At 43.2% G+C, this 16049-nt stretch overlaps 1 protein-coding gene across 1 annotated transcript in view; it reads left to right on the top strand.

Moving 5' to 3' along the window:
- The window catches only part of glis2b (GLIS family zinc finger 2b), a 123838-nt gene that overhangs the window by 92714 nt on the left and 15075 nt on the right, over window positions 1–16049 (top strand). The window contains 2 exon segments of the mRNA XM_034191189.1: window positions 13936–14137; window positions 14212–14342. Of these exon segments, the coding sequence (XP_034047080.1) occupies window positions 13960–14137; window positions 14212–14342 (309 nt within the window). The 5' untranslated portion in view covers window positions 13936–13959.

Below are 16049 nucleotides of genomic sequence, written 5' to 3'. Positions count from 1 at the left end.
GACCGAGCTCCTCACCCTATCTCTAAGGGAGCGCCCAGCCACCCTGTGGAGGAAACTCATCTCGGCCGCTTGTACTCGCAATCTTGTTCTTTCGGTCATGAGCCAAATCTCATGACCATAGGTAAGGGTCGGAACATAGATCGATCTGTAAATCGAGAGCTTTGCCCCCCTGCTCAACTCTCTCTTCACCATGACGGTCCGATACAGCGACCGCATCACTGCAGATGCTGCACCGATCCGTCTGTCGATCTCACGCTCCATCCGTCCCTCACCTGTGAACAAGACCCCGAGATACTTAAACTCCTCCACTTGAGGCGAGGACACTCCACCAACCTGAAGAAGGCAAAGCACCTTTTTCCGGTCGAGAACCATGGCCTCAGATTTGGAGGTGCTGATTTTCATCCCGGACGCTTCACACTCAGCTGCAAACCGCTCCAGAGCACGCTGAACGTCCTGATTTGACGAAGCCAACAGAACCACATCATCCGCAAACAGCAGAGACGAGATTCTGTGGTTCCCAAACAGGACCCCCTCTACACCCTGACTGCGCCTAGAAATTCTGTCCATAAAGGTATTGAACAGAACCGGTGACAAAGGACAGCCCTGGCAGAGGCCGTCATGCACTGGAAACAGGCTTGACTTACTACTGGCAATTCGAACCAAGCTCCTGCTGCAGTTTTACAGGGACCGGATAGCCCTTAGCAAAGGACCCCAGACCCCGTACTCCCGGAGCACCCCCCACAGGGCGCCTCGAGGGACATGGTCGAACGCCTTATCCAGATCCACAAAACACATGTGGACTGGTTTGGCGAACTCCCATGAACCCTCAAGCACCCGATGGAGGGTGTAGAGCTGGTCCAGTGTGCTGCAACCAGGATGAAAACCACACTTTACATTAACAGACAAATCTCAAAGTGCTCATTAGTGTATAATTACCCGCAACAACGAATTGATGTTTTCATGAGGTTATACTGAGCCCCTCATATAAACATGCAGCAGGCTTCTTCATATTAGCAGCCATTTTGCATCGCCATGTTGATACCGTAGCCCAAAAAATTAAATAATTACTCTGTCTGCCAGCGCAGGGTAATAATAAGTTTGAGAATGCTCATTTTGTGAGCTGGAGGATCATTGTTTTTCAAGGGAGCATGAATCATCGTCTCCAAAGAAACAAAAAGGTGAAGGGAATCAAAATTGTGACCAAGGACAGCATAATATCACCACAAGATGACACTAAATCCTACACACTGTAGCTTAAGGCAAAAATTGAAAAACTACTTTGTTCACATTCATTCTTACACACTTGACAGTCTAATTCAGAACCTCTGAAGAGAAGAAAGTAAGGAATATTATACAAGCTAGATAGCTACTTGTATTAACCTACTACCATGTGCTTTAACTTGTGCCAAGCACTCAACCATAGACTTAAATAGACTTAATAATGATGGAAGTGCAGCAGGCATTCCATCATTATTAAGTCTATGGTCATGTTGGCAACAGAGGCCATGTTGATTCACGATTCAACTCATTAAAGCATAAAGAGGTGGCGCATGGGTGGTTCAGTGTGTGACGAAAGAAGCCTGAACACACCCCTCTCTTCGAGTCCATTCACCTAAACTAACAGGCTAACCTCTGTTCGGGTGTTTATTAAATCATATTTTTGGGGATTGCCCGGTGGTTCTCCTAATTTGGTATGGACATTAAAAGTTATGAGCTGCTTATTATCTCAGTAATCAGGGTTTAATCAGGCTGAATCAGGGTTGGACCAGGCTACTGACAGCTGCTAAATGTGCTAACAGTGTTAGCATACAACAGAGACACTCGGCTAAGCCGCTGTCCCTCAAAGCAACCACGCCCCCTAATGTTGTAGAACTTTATGGTTTAAAACATCTTCAGCTAAGATGACAGAAACAAATTCACCCTTGTACAGTTGTCATGGAGGAGAAAACTACCTATAGAGACCAAAACTGTTTTTGTACAAAGCTATAAATATGTTTAATGCTGCTCTACAGTTGGACATTTTAATGTATGGACTCCTTTGGGAATGTGCTCTGTTTTGGAGTCTGCCTCAAGCTGCCAGTCAAGGAACTGCAACTTTATCTTCTTCCAGTAGGGCTTCATCTGAGGCCATCAAAGCTTAGCACTTGGTTTCTTCCAGGCATGAATATGGGTAATAGATTATAGTATTTACAGTTACAGGTAAGAAGGATATGGAAATGTTGTGACCCCACCCCCAATGTTAATAACCTGGCTTTGTGGTACTACTGTTCTAGACCGTAGGTTTACCCATTCAGAAAGGACGGTAGACTATTTTACTTGGGCCAGACAGTGAAGACAACATAACCTGAGGGACAGACCATGTGTTGCTTAGACCCACCCAGTTGTGGAAGGATGAGATAGAGATGTGGTATTAACCACAGCGCACTCTAAATGAGGATCATATCCACTCTGACAGATCCTAACATATTTGTTTTCACAGCTAATGTTTGCACTTCCCCACATAACTGACTCCTTGTGGTTTTAATGGCCGATAGACCAACTGCAAGTCATGTATTACATATTTGACACAACCAGTGGAACTGATCAAAGTAAACTCCTGCTGTTTGTTGTTGCCAACAAATAAGAACATTTACAAAAAAAAAAAACACTGAATAAAACACTGAATAAGACATATTAGACATGACAATACAGACAGGACTGCCTCTACTTAGAGAGGTTCAGTCAACAAAAGCTTTACTTTATGACCTCACAGGATGACATTGTCACGGTTTGAGTTTTGCTTGGTGTTCTGGGTTGTTTGTTCTTTTGTGCTGTTAGTTATTTTTTGCGTTTCATTGGGTATGATTGGCTTCTTCTCTTGCTGGGTGTTTCTCTCTCTCCCTTTCTCTGGCCACGCCCTGTTCTGGTGCTTTCCTTGCACACCTGTCCCTGATTTGCTGATTACCACGTGTAGTTATTTTAGCTCACTGGGTGTGTTTGTCTCTCGCCAGTTTGTCGTGCCTTGTGCCTTCAATCCAGCTCGGTTCTTGCGTTCCATAGTTCTGCCTGCCTCTTTGTGTGTACCTGACCTCCAGCCTGTTGCTTTGACCACGCCTGATTGCCTGATGTTTCTTGTACTGCTGCTTTTCCTGGACTGCCTTCTCGTGTACCGACCTCCACTGTCTTCTACAGTAAAACTATCTAAAAACCAGAGCTGTTTGCTTGAGTCGTGCATTTGTGTCCTGCAGTTCCTGACCATTCAGCCTGACAGACATAAACAAATCAAGATTGCACATCGCGAGAAGTTAGCTTTCAATTTGTTTGATCATTTTGTAATATACATGTGGTTGAACATGGTTAACTTCTGGTTGGCAGTCGGTGTTCATCGCCGTCAAATAACACCAAATATGTTGCCCATCACACATGTCCATCTTGCTTACTTTTGCAATTTAAAAAGAATCTCATGGCACACACCTCAAGTTGAGGGCTTGTACCTACTTTTTACTTTTCTATCGGTGTCCAGCTGATGTTTTCTTTGCTCCGCACTGCATCAAATAACATCCATGGAATGTAGCAGTCCTTATGTTATGTAACAGTGTAGGCTGTGGTGTGCACATGTGCTACACTGATTTCCTGTCCATTAAATGTGCCCTGAGGAAAATGCTGTGTTACAAAGTGAGTTTCACAAACAGGAAAAAAAAAGTGTGACTGGGGCTTATGGTTGTTTTCTTCTTCAAGAGGTATTTTTTGACAGGTGCGTCTTATACTCCAGAACATATGTAGTTGTGGGTTGAGGAAAAGGGCGAAATAAACAAAGTCTTCTTTTGCATGCTGGAAGAAGTCCTATATTGACACTGAGGCTGATTGGTGCCAGTGCTTATCCCCGGATACCATAATGTGAAGCGGATGAGAGTTAACAACTCTCCCTTGGACTGGATGTCAGTTCATCACAGGTTACTTCCCGAGAAAAGGTCAATCAATCAATCAATCAAATTTTTTTTATATAGCGCCAAATCACAACAAACAGTTGCCCCAAGGCGCTTTATATTGTAAGGCAAGGCCATACAATAATTATGTAAAACCCCAACGGTCAAAACGACCCCCTGTGAGCAAGCACTTGGCTACAGTGGGAAGGAAAAACTCCCTTTTAACAGGAAGAAACCTCCAGCAGAACCAGGCTCAGGGAGGGGCAGTCTTCTGCTGGGACTGGTTGGGGCTGAGGGAGAGAACCAGGAAAAAGACATGCTGTGGAGGGGAGCAGAGATCGATCACTAATGATTAAATGCAGAGTGGTGCATACAGAGCAAAAAGAAAAAGAAACAGTGCATCATGGGAACCCCCCAGCAGTCTACGTCTATAGCAGCATAACTAAGGGATGGTTCAGGGTCACCTGATCCAGCCCTAACTATAAGCTTTAGCAAAAAGGAAAGTTTTAAGCCTAATCTTAAAAGTAGAGAGGGTGTCTGTCTCCCTGATCTGAATTGGGAGCTGGTTCCACAGGAGAGGAGCCTGAAAGCTGAAGGCTCTGCCTCCCATTCTACTCTTACAAACCCTAGGAACTACAAGTAAGCCTGCAGTCTGAGAGCGAAGCGCTCTATTGGGGTAATATGGTACTACGAGGTCCCTAAGATAAGATGGGACCTGATTATTCAAACCTTATAAGTAAGAAGAAGAATTTTAAATTCTATTCTAGAATTAACAGGAAGCCAATGAAGAGAGGCCAATATGGGTGAGATATGCTCTCTCCTTCTAGTCCCCGTCAGTACTCTAGCTGCAGCATTTTGAATTAACTGAAGGCTTTTTAGGGAACTTTTAGGACAACCTGATAATAATGAATTACAATAGTCCAGCCTAGAGGAAATAAATGCATGAATTAGTTTTTCAGCATCACTCTGAGACAAGACCCTTCTGATTTTAGAGATATTGCGTAAATGCAAAAAAGCAGTCCTACATATTTGTTTAATATGCACTTTGAATGACATATCCTGATCAAAATGACTCCAAGATTTCTCACAGTATTACTAGAGGTCAGGGTAATGCCATCCAGAGTAAGGATCTGGTTAGACACCATGTTTCTAAGATTTGTGGGGCCAAGTACAATAACTTCAGTTTTATCTGAGTTTAAAAGCAGGAAATTAGAGGTCATCCATGTCTTTATGTCTGTAAGACAATCCTGCAGTTTAGCTAATTGGTGTGTGTCCTCTGGCTTCATGGATAGATAAAGCTGGGTATCATCTGCGTAACAATGAAAATTTAAGCAATACCGTCTAATAATACTGCCTAAGGGAAGCATGTATAAAGTGAATAAAATTGGTCCTAGCACAGAACCTTGTGGAACTCCATAATTAACTTTAGTCTGTGAAGAAGATTCCCCATTTACATGAACAAATTGTAATCTATTAGACAAATATGATTCAAACCACCGCAGCGCAGTGCCTTTAATACCTATGGCATGCTCTAATCTCTGTAATAAAATTTTATGGTCAACAGTATCAAAAGCAGCACTGAGATCCAACAGAACAAGCACAGAGATGAGTCCACTGTCCGAGGCCATAAGAAGATCATTTGTAACCTTCACTAATGCTGTTTCTGTACTATGATGAATTCTAAAACCTGACTGAAACTCTTCAAATAGACCATTCCTCTGCAGATGATCAGTTAGCTGTTTTACAACTACCCTTTCAAGAATTTTTGAGAGAAAAGGAAGGTTGGAAATTGGCCTATAATTAGCTAAGATAGCTGGGTCAAGTGATGGCTTTTAAGTAATGGTTTAATTACTGCCACCTTAAAAGCCTGTGGTACATAGCCAACTAACAAAGATAGATTGATCATATTTAAGATCGAAGCATTAAATAATGGTAGGGCTTCCTTGAGCAGCCTGGTAGGAATGGGGTCTAATAAACATGTTGATGGTTTGGATGAAGTAACTAATGAGAATAACTCAGACAGAACAATCGGAGAGAAGGAGTCTAACCAAATACCGGCATCACTGAAAGCAGCCAAAGATAACGATACGTCTTTGGGATGGTTATGAGTAATTTTTTCTCTAATAGTTAAAATTTTGTTAGCAAAGAAAGTCATGAAGTCATTACTAGTTAAAGTTAATGGAATACTCAGCTCAATAGAGCTCTGACTCTTTGTCAGCCTGGCTACAGTGCTGAAAAGAAACCTGGGGTTGTTCTTATTTTCTTCAATTAGTGATGAGTAGAAAGATGTCCTAGCTTTACGAAGGGCTTTTTTATAGAGCAACAGACTCTTTTTCCAGGCTAAGTGAAGATCTTCTAAATTAGTGAGACGCCATTTCCTCTCCAACTTACGGGTTATCTGCTTTAAGCTACGAGTTTGTGAGTTATACCACGGAGTCAGACACTTCTGATTTAAAGCTCTCTTTTTCAGAGGAGCTACAGCATCCAAAGTTGTCTTCAATGAGGATGTAAAACTATTGACGAGATACTCTATCTCCCTTACAGAGTTTAGGTAGCTACTCTGCACTGTGTTGGTATATGGCATTAGAGAACATAAAGAAGGAATCATATCCTTAAACCTAGTTACAGCGCTTTCTGAAAGACTTCTAGTGTAATGAAACTTATTCCCCACTGCTGGGTAGTCCATCAGAGTAAATGTAAATGTTATTAAGAAATGATCAGACAGAAGGGAGTTATCAGGGAATACTGTTAAGTCTTCTATTTCCATACCATAAGTCAGAACAAGATCTAAGATATGATTAAAGTGGTGGGTGGACTCATTTACTTTTTGAGCAAAGCCAATAGAGTCTAATAATAGATTAAATGCAGTGTTGAGGCTGTCATTCTCAGCATCTGTGTGGATGTTAAAATCGCCCACTATAATTATCTTATCTGAGCTAAGCACTAAGTCAGACAAAAGGTCTGAAAATTCACAGAGAAACTCACAGTAACGACCAGGTGGACGATAGATAATAACAAATAAAACTGGTTTTTGGGACTTCCAATTTGGATGGACAAGACTAAGAGACAAGCTTTCAAATGAATTAAAGCTCTGTCTGGGTTTTGGATTAATTAATAAGCTGGAATGGAAGATTGCTGCTAATCCTCCACCCCGGCCCGTGCTACGAGCATTCTGACAGTTAGTGTGACTCGGGGGTGTTGACTCATTTAAACTAACATATTCATCCTGCTGTAACCAGGTTTCTGTTAGGCAGAATAAATCAATATGTTGATCAATTATTATATCATTACCAACAGGGACTTAGAAGAGAGAGACCTAATGTTTAATAGACCACATTTAACTGTTTTAGTCTGTGGTGCAGTTGAAGATGCTATATTATTTTTTCTTTTGAATTTTTATGCTTAAATAGATTTTTGCTGGTTATTGGTAGTCTGGGAGCAGGCACCGTCTCTACGGGGATGGGGTAATGAGGGGATGGCAGGGGGAGAGAAGCTGCAGAGAGGTGTGTAAGACTACAACTCTGCTTCCTGGTCCCAACCCTGGATAGTCACGGTTTGGAGGATTTAAGAAAATTGGCCAGATTTCTAGAAATGAGAGCTGCTCCATCCAAAGTGGGATGGCTGCCGTCTCTCCTAACAAGACCAGGTTTTCCCCAGAAGCTTTGCCAATTATCTATGAAGCCCACCTCATTTTTTGGACACCACTCAGACAGCCAGCAATTCAAGGAGAACATGCGGCTAAACATGTCACTCCCGGTCTGATTGGGGAGGGGCCCAGAGAAAACTACAGAGTCCGACATTGTTTTTGCAAAGTTACACACCGATTCAATGTTAATTTTAGTGACCTCCGATTGGCGTAACCGGGTGTCATTACTGCCGACGTGAATTACAATCTTACCAAATTTACGCTTAGCCTTAGCCAGCAGTTTCAAATTTCCTTCAATGTCGCCTGCTCTGGCCCCCGGAAGACAATTGACTATGGTTGCTGGTGTCGCTAACTTCACATTTCTCAAAACAGAGTCGCCAATAACCAGAGTTTGATCCTCGGCGGGTGTATCGTCGAGTGGGGAAAAACGGTTAAAGATGTGAACGGGTTGGCGGTGTACACGGGGCTTCTGTTTAGGGCTACGCTTCCTCCTCACAGTCACCCAGTCGGCCTGCTTTCCCGGCTGCTCGGGATCTGCCAGGGGGGAACTAACGGCGGCTAAGCTACCTTGGTCCGCACCGACTACAGGGGCCTTGCTAGCTGTAGAATTTTCCACGGTGCGGAGCCGAGTCTCCAATTCGCCCAGCCTGGCCTCCAAAGCTACGAATAAGCTACACTTATTACAAGTACCATTACTGCTAAAGGAGGCCGAGGAATAACTAAACATTTCACACCCAGAGCAGAAAAGTGCGGGAGAGACAGGAGAAGCCGCCATGCTAAATCGGCTAAGAGCTAGTAGCTACGCTAAGCTAGCGGATTCCTAAAAACACGCAAAGCGAATAATGTGTAAATAATTTAGAGGTGATTCAGCAGAAGGAGTGCTTTAGTTAAGGCACGTAAAGATTACACTGGGAAACAAATCGTAATCTAGATAACTAGATCAATCTAACTGCGCAGATCAAACAGCTAACAGATACAGAAAAACACCGCTGTGCTCCGGAACAAGAAGTGATACAATACCGCAGTGAGAGCCGACCACCAGTAGAGTCAAGTAAAAAAGTAAAAAAAAAAAAAAAAAAAAAAAAGGTAAAAAAGTCTTGAAAAAGACTATTAGTTCAAAGTCCAAAGCAGCAGGTAGCAGTCTCTGTGTAAACAGTCCCAACAGAGAGCCAAAATTAACAGATACAGCAAAACACCGCTGTGCTCCGGAACAGTCACACAAAATAAAGGTCAGTATGTTAACCAGGAATCAAACCCAGCAGGTAGCTCAATGGGAAAAGAGTTGAGCTACTGTCTGTGTGCTTGGACGAGACACTTCATCTGTATTGTCCCAGTCCACTGAGCTGTAAATGGGTACCAGCCTTGGATGTAGAAGTAAAGTACGATGGACTTACTGCCCATCTAAAGGGAGTTGAAGACTCTCATCTGCTTTAAGGTGCACTGACACAAGTATGCCTGTGACTCACGCAATAGCAAGAACGTCACACACACACACACACACACACACACACACACACACACCCCGCTGTGTTCAGAGCTTGATGCCGTTCTTTGTTCTACCGACTGCCACGTGCTCTGCGCTGGACACTGCGTATATAAAATAATTATTTGTGGCGGATTAATCATTTTTCTCTGCAAATCCTAAGTAACCCAGAGGAGGGAGTAATCACAGAGGAGGCTGCAGTCGGAGCCGTTCGCGCGCACGCATGCACCTATCTACCTGCAGAAAGCATTTTGAGCTGTCTAAAAAGGTAATTATTTGTCATGTTTACATTGTCATGGCTTGATAAAACACTTGCGTGTTCTTTGCTTCCTGCGTGAAGCTGTTAAAGTATGTTTATAACAGATTTAACTTCTTGTTAAATCAGACGAGCTGTGCTCTGATGCGATCCGCTGACGTCACCACTCACTCTGTTCACTTTTTTTTTTACTCCACTTGATGAGCTGCACATAGTGTTGGAGATTAGATTGCGACACATAGCACGACATTTGTGAGTGAAAGATTTTTTGAACATTTCAAAATTCTCTGTGCGCATTCGCACGCACCGGCACCCCTCTGGCATCCTGTCTGCACCAGTTAAAGACAAGTTTACTCTCCAGCACGGCACAGGTCGTGCTGTTGCGTAAATCAAAAACATGCTCGTGTCAGCGGGCCCTTACATGATGGAATCCAGAGATAAGCACATGCACTACTTTTTCTTTCATTTGGATATAACAATCTCTTTTGTGTCAAAAGTCAGCAAACTGGCATTAAATGTGGACTCTACCAGTTAGGTCATGACTCATCTTGGAGCATGTGATGGTGCCATGTATTGACCCATTGTCCAGACTTTGGAAGTGTCGTGGATCCTGGGTAGCAAACATCCAAACTTACAACCGGTACATCTCCATCTCTTGAAAGTAACTATCTGGCCCAGTCAGGTTTAACATGGGCATCATCTTGGCTTTCTCCAGCCACAGGGTCCTCAACACTAAAGCACCTGTATGCTGGGTGATGCCCAGAGAAACAAAAACTGGGTGATTTATTCAGCAAATTTAGGAAGAAATGGCCAACACTTAAAGCACAACCATGAGTGAATCGCTAAATTGTGCCTGTGAAATCTACTTTCTTTGGCACAAAAAGAAAAGCTGTAAAGTGTTGCAGGAATCACTATACAAAATCAGTATATCTTGTGCCTTGGCCAGTAAACTGTCATATTTGTTGTACTGGAGGCTTTCAGGGGAAAAAGGAAGGGGGACCTGGTTGAGTGCAACTTTGACACACCCTTACTACGGGGGTCCGGGAGCATGCCTCCCTGAAAGTTTTACAAATCTGTTGCTTTTTACCTGACTTTCTAATCATCATTTTAATATGCAAATTTTTATTTTAAAAATGGGAAATCCTCCACTTCTGCATGCAGCAATGCTCATCAGTCAGCCTTTGTTTACGCAAGACCTTTCCCATGCTTTGTCACACCTTTGTCCAGCGGCTCAGGGGGAGACCCCCTTTACCACCCCCTCTTGATCCTCCTCTGGTTTTTGTTACATACACACTGACGCAGTGAGACCTCTATGTGTGCATATAATATGTTCATACATTATGTTTATATGACTACGAGTGTAACATCTTCATTTGTTCGATGCGCTCCGATGTGCAGGTTAGCGGCATTCCTCTTTGGTTTAGATGAACTTGGTGACCTCTCTGCTCCATCCCTCCCAGACACAAGAGCTTCTCATGTGGCCCCGGGGCAGTCGCTCTCAAAGCCCACCATTCACTGTCACAGTGCCTTCTGAGAGTGTGTGTGTGCGCGTGTGTGTACATGTTTTGGACAGAGAGAGAGGAAGAGCAGAGGGTGAATTTGTTGAAATTAAAGGTTTTATTAATTACTTAGGTATGTGCATGCATATCGATAGCGTGCACAGTACGTGCACACCAGGAGCTGTTCTGCATCAACCAGAGTGCTTTGACAGTTATGTAAGACACACTGCAGCCATGTGTGTGTGTGTGTGTGTGTGTGTGTGTGTGTGTGTGTGTGTGTGTGTGTGTGTGTGTGTGTGTGTGTGTGTGTGTGTGTGTGTGTGTGTGTATGTGTGCGTCTGCTTGTGTGTGAGCGTTCAAGAGTGTGTGTATGTGTGTAACAGCCTGCTGAGAGAGAGAGAGAGAGAGAGAGAGAGAGAGAGAGAGAGAGAGAGCACTGATCCCTGAGGCACTGTGGTGAATAAACCAGCAGAACTGTAGCAATGAGCGCCACCTAGATGTATGAAGCAGGAACTTCTGGACTGATTTCACTTCCTTTGAGTTCATTACTTCTTCAGGACAGAGTTCTGTTACCATCAGCTGGTTTTCAGGGTGATGGTGTATATTTGTGTATCTGTACATAAGTGAAAATCTCCAGGATAGTGTTAAACATTTGTAGGTGGGGTTTCACTGTGGTCCAGTCCTCCCCGTGGTTTTAGATGTTTGTTTTGGATTCTTCAAGCCAGGTTTTGGTGAAACATTTTGGCACCGCATTTTGGCAGGAAATCATGATGGAGTCTTTCGGGGACCTATAATTCCTAGCATGTGGCGAATATTGTCGCAGACCGAACGGTCTGCCCCTAAAAATCGGTCCGCCTTCCTTCACTGCGCATGTGTCATTTTGGACCACAGCAGCACGTCTGAGACGGAGTCTCTTCACCCAAAGCAATCAGATGGATTCATGGGATTATTAACCATCAGATGATGAAAGTAAAACCTCTTAAATCATTCTAAAGTCAGTTTTGAGCAGAAACGAGGCAGTTTTAAGCAGAAACTCTGTGAAATTCTGTGACGCTTTGAAATAACTGACGCGCAGTGAATGCATCAGATACCAGCTCATTTAGCTGCAGCGTGCTGATCGCTTCCTCCATCTTTTATGATGAAATAATGCTGAATTTATGTGGAAATTGTTGTAGAAAAGCTTCAGACATCTGTTGCTGAGATAGATGATGACTGGAGTGCAGTTTGAAGCAGAAACGACGTGATAATCCGTGAACTGCGGCCAATGACACATGCACAGTGAAGGCAGGGTGGACTGATTTTTAGGGGGACCGATTTTTAGAGACCATTTGGTCTGCGACACTGTTCAGCCTGCGACACCGGCCTCAGTCTGCATCCACTTTGCTGTGAACAGATGCATGAAAATCTGTCTCTTAAAGCTTTCCCAAGCAACAGGTGTTTGGAATTTTTTGCTGTGTGCAGTAATCGGAGCAAAAAACAACAACAAAAAATAAAAGTTAAGTATAGTTAAGGAGTTTTTAGGAGTTAAGATTGACTCAATTAAATTCATAGTTTTTTCATAAAGTTTGACATCCAAGTATCTGCTAGTGACTTTTTAAATTCTGTTTATTGAAATAGTGATCTTTTAACACTTAAACTTTATGTTAAAACCATGTTAATTTTAATGTTAATCCCAGTTAACTGCCATCAATGAGACCAGAATGACAGAAAGACTCCATAAAAGCACAGCACAATGCTGCATATGAATTTTATTTATTTATTGATTTGAGCTAAGCAATACAATATAACTAATTTTTCATAAAAAGCACTGGAAAGGGCAGTAAGTTATGGATATGATTCTCTTAAATATCGAGGGAAACTCAGATAAGGATGTTGTGTTTTAAAACCTCAGTGGTCCAGAAACAAGAAATAAAGAAAAAATAAATAAATGTTGATGTGGACTCACTGGTGAGTCCATGAACCCCTGAGAGTAAAAACGTGCTGTACAATTAGTTAATGGTATTTTTTTTTTATTGTATTTATAACATAACTAATTAAATAATTTTTAGATAACGAAGTGACAAGCTGTTATTTAAAGAGTTCAGGCTATCGAGTTTTAAAATTAGAGGTTACCCAGCATCTTAAAAGAAGATATTTTATTTAAAAATGCCCATTATTCACAAATGACTTGCACCTTTTAAACAGCCTATTTTCAGGTGTCTAAGAAAGGAGCTGTTTTTGTGCCTGTTGCTTTAAATGAAAATGAGCTGCTGCTTGCCATAGTACATGGTCTGATTCAGTGGGTGTGTCCCAGGGAATGCAGAAGTGCAGACATGAACTTGTGACAAATGTCTAAAGCAAGACTTTTCAGACATTCATTTTGCATTGTAATGTGCAGCAGCTTTGCACAATGTGACCCCTTTAAGTGGTTTTAGTAGTAGATGATAAGGTATCCTGTGGAGTGGTGCAAACACATGCATGTATGTGCTGTAATAAGGGTTGATTTATTTGTAGATTTATTTGGGATTTGACTGATGGGATTCGTATCGATGGGAGAGATTTTGTATCAACAGCACCTGGATGGTTGCTCTCGGGCCCTCAAGCTGGGTCCAGAGGTCAGTGTTTTTAGAGGAGGGTGGGCGCAGTGCAGCTGGCCTTAGAGGCCCCTGGAGTGGGTGTGTGTGGCAGTGGGGGGTGGGGGTGGGGGGCATCTAAAAGGCTCATGGGGTCTAAAGGTGCATATTCTGGGGGATGGGGCAGACTGATGTGACGGGTGCAGGAGTAAGCGCAGCTCAGCGGTGGGGTGAAGGAGAGCTGGTGGTAAGGGTGACCATCTGGATTGGATTGTGGACATTCCTGAGAAAGAGTGTGCGGGTAAAGGTCAGGATAGAAAAAGAGGAGGGGGTGGGGACACTTAGATCCCCTTGTGTGTTTATTTTTCTTTGGCATACTCAGTGTTTCACTTTATGATTGTGGTCACTTTACCATTGATGGAGAGTTTTTCTTACCTAGCAGGACTGTGGAACATGAGATACTTGGACAACATGTTGATAATGTTGTTGAGGACGATTTGTTTGGCACATTTACGTACTGGTTCGCACTGGATTGCAGTTTGTGTTGCTATATGGAAATCCATGTTCTTGCTTCTTTGTGATTCATCTCTGCAGGTGGGAGGTCGGCACACTGCGGTCATGCTGTCTGTGGACGAGCCCCTGGACCTGAAGCTCCCTCGCCGGGCCACTGGGCGTGACAGAGGGGCATGCTCACCCCCACCCTCCCCACTGGGCACCAGGCATGCCTGCCAACTCCGCATGACAGATGATGGCACTGCAGTCATTGAGCCCGCTTCGCCATCCTCTCCGCACACAGGTATGTCACATTACAAAGATGAAACACTCTACCCCCACATCAGAACCCGCCTTGCCAGGTGTGTGTTATCTCAGGTGTACAGGTGGTCCCTCAGGACCGGACAGACACCCCCACACCCCCAGCTGTGGACCTGAGCATGTCTCCCTCCTCCCGCCACACCCCCAGCTCTCCAGAAATGACTAATGGAAGTTACATTCCCTCAGGGGTGAGTGAGTTGAAGTGCACACATGCAGACATACACCCCAAAGCAGGTGTTCCATAAAATTTCTCATGTTGACCACCCTTATGCTTCTCACACATCTCTCAGTTATTTCTTTGTCAAGAAGAAATAAGTCTTCGATAGGCTCTGAGGCCCACTAGTGCCTGTGCTTATCCCTGGGTACCAAAGCGTGAAGCAAATGAAAGTCTACGACTCCCCTTGGATGCATCACCAGTACATCACTGGGTTACTTAGGGGATATGATGGTTTAGTGGCTAAGCAGTGGGCTTGAGACCAGAAAATCACTCAGGGCCCTTGTTCAAGGTCCTTACTCCCCATGTTTCTCCCGGTGGGTAGTGAGCGCTTTGCATGGCAGCACCCTGGCATCAGTGTGAGTGTGAATGGGTGAATGCAAGGCATCATTGTAAAGCCCTTTGAGCTTGTGATACACAAGGAAAAGCACTATGTAAATGCCGTCCATTTACCATTTAGTTCCTCACTGGTATACTGGTACTGGTACCCACTTACCGCTGGGTGGACTCAGACAATGCAGATTACAACCCCTGGCAAAAATTATGGAATCACCGGCCTCGGAGGATGTTCATTCAGTTGTTTAATTTTGTAGAAAAAAAGCAGATCACAGACATGACACAAAACTAAAGTCATTTCAAATGGCAACTTTCTGGCTTTAAGAAACACTATAAGAAATCAAGAAAAAAGATTGTGGCAGTCAGTAACGGTTACTTTTTTAGACCAAGCAGAGGAAAAAAATATGGAATCACTCAGTTCTGAGGAAAAAAAATTATGGAATCACCCTGTAAATTTTCATCCCCAAAACTAACACCTGCATCATATCAGATCTGCTCGTTAGTCTGCATCTAAAAAGGAGTGATCACACCTTGGACAGCTGTTGCACCAAGTGGACTGACATGAATCATGGCTCCAACACGAGAGATGTCAATTGAAACAAAGGAGAGGATTATCAAACTCTTAAAAGAGAGTAAATCATCACGCAATGTTGCAAAAGATGTTGGTTGTTCACAGTCAGCTGTGTCTAAACTCTGGACCAAATACAAACAACATGGGAAGGTTGTTAAAGGCAAACATACTGGTAGACCAAGGAAGACATCAAAGCGTCAAGACAGAAAACTTAAAGCAATATGTCTCAAAAATCGAAAAATGTACAACAAAACAAATGAGGAACGAATGGGAGGAAACTGGAGTCAACGTCTGTGACCGAACTGTAAGAAACCGCCTAAAGGAAATGGGATTTACATACAGAAAAGCTAAACGAAAGGCATCAGTAACACCGAAACAGAAAAAAACAAGGTTACAATGGGCTAAGGAAAAGCAATTGTGGACTGTGGATGACTGGATGAAAGTCATATTCAGTGATGAATCTCGAATCTGCATTGGGCAAGGTGATGATGCTGGAACTTTTGTTTGGTGCCGTTCCAATGAGATTTATAAAGATGACTGCCTGAAGAGAACACAGAATTTCCACAGTCATTGATGATATGGGGCTGCATGTCAGGTAAAGGCACTGAGGAGATGGCTGTCATTACATCATCAATAAATGCACAAGTTTATGTTGATATTTTGGACAATTGAAAGGATGTTTGGGGATGATGAAATCATTTTTCAAGATGATAATGCATCTTGCCATAGAGCAAAAACTGCAAAAACATTCCTTGCAAAAAGACACATAGGGTC

This window comes from Thalassophryne amazonica, chromosome 16, assembly GCF_902500255.1.
Source record: "Thalassophryne amazonica chromosome 16, fThaAma1.1, whole genome shotgun sequence".
Lineage (NCBI taxonomy): Eukaryota > Metazoa > Chordata > Actinopteri > Batrachoidiformes > Batrachoididae > Thalassophryne > Thalassophryne amazonica.
Note: the sequence above shows the minus strand (reverse complement) of the source record. Positions and strands in the feature narration are given on the sequence as shown.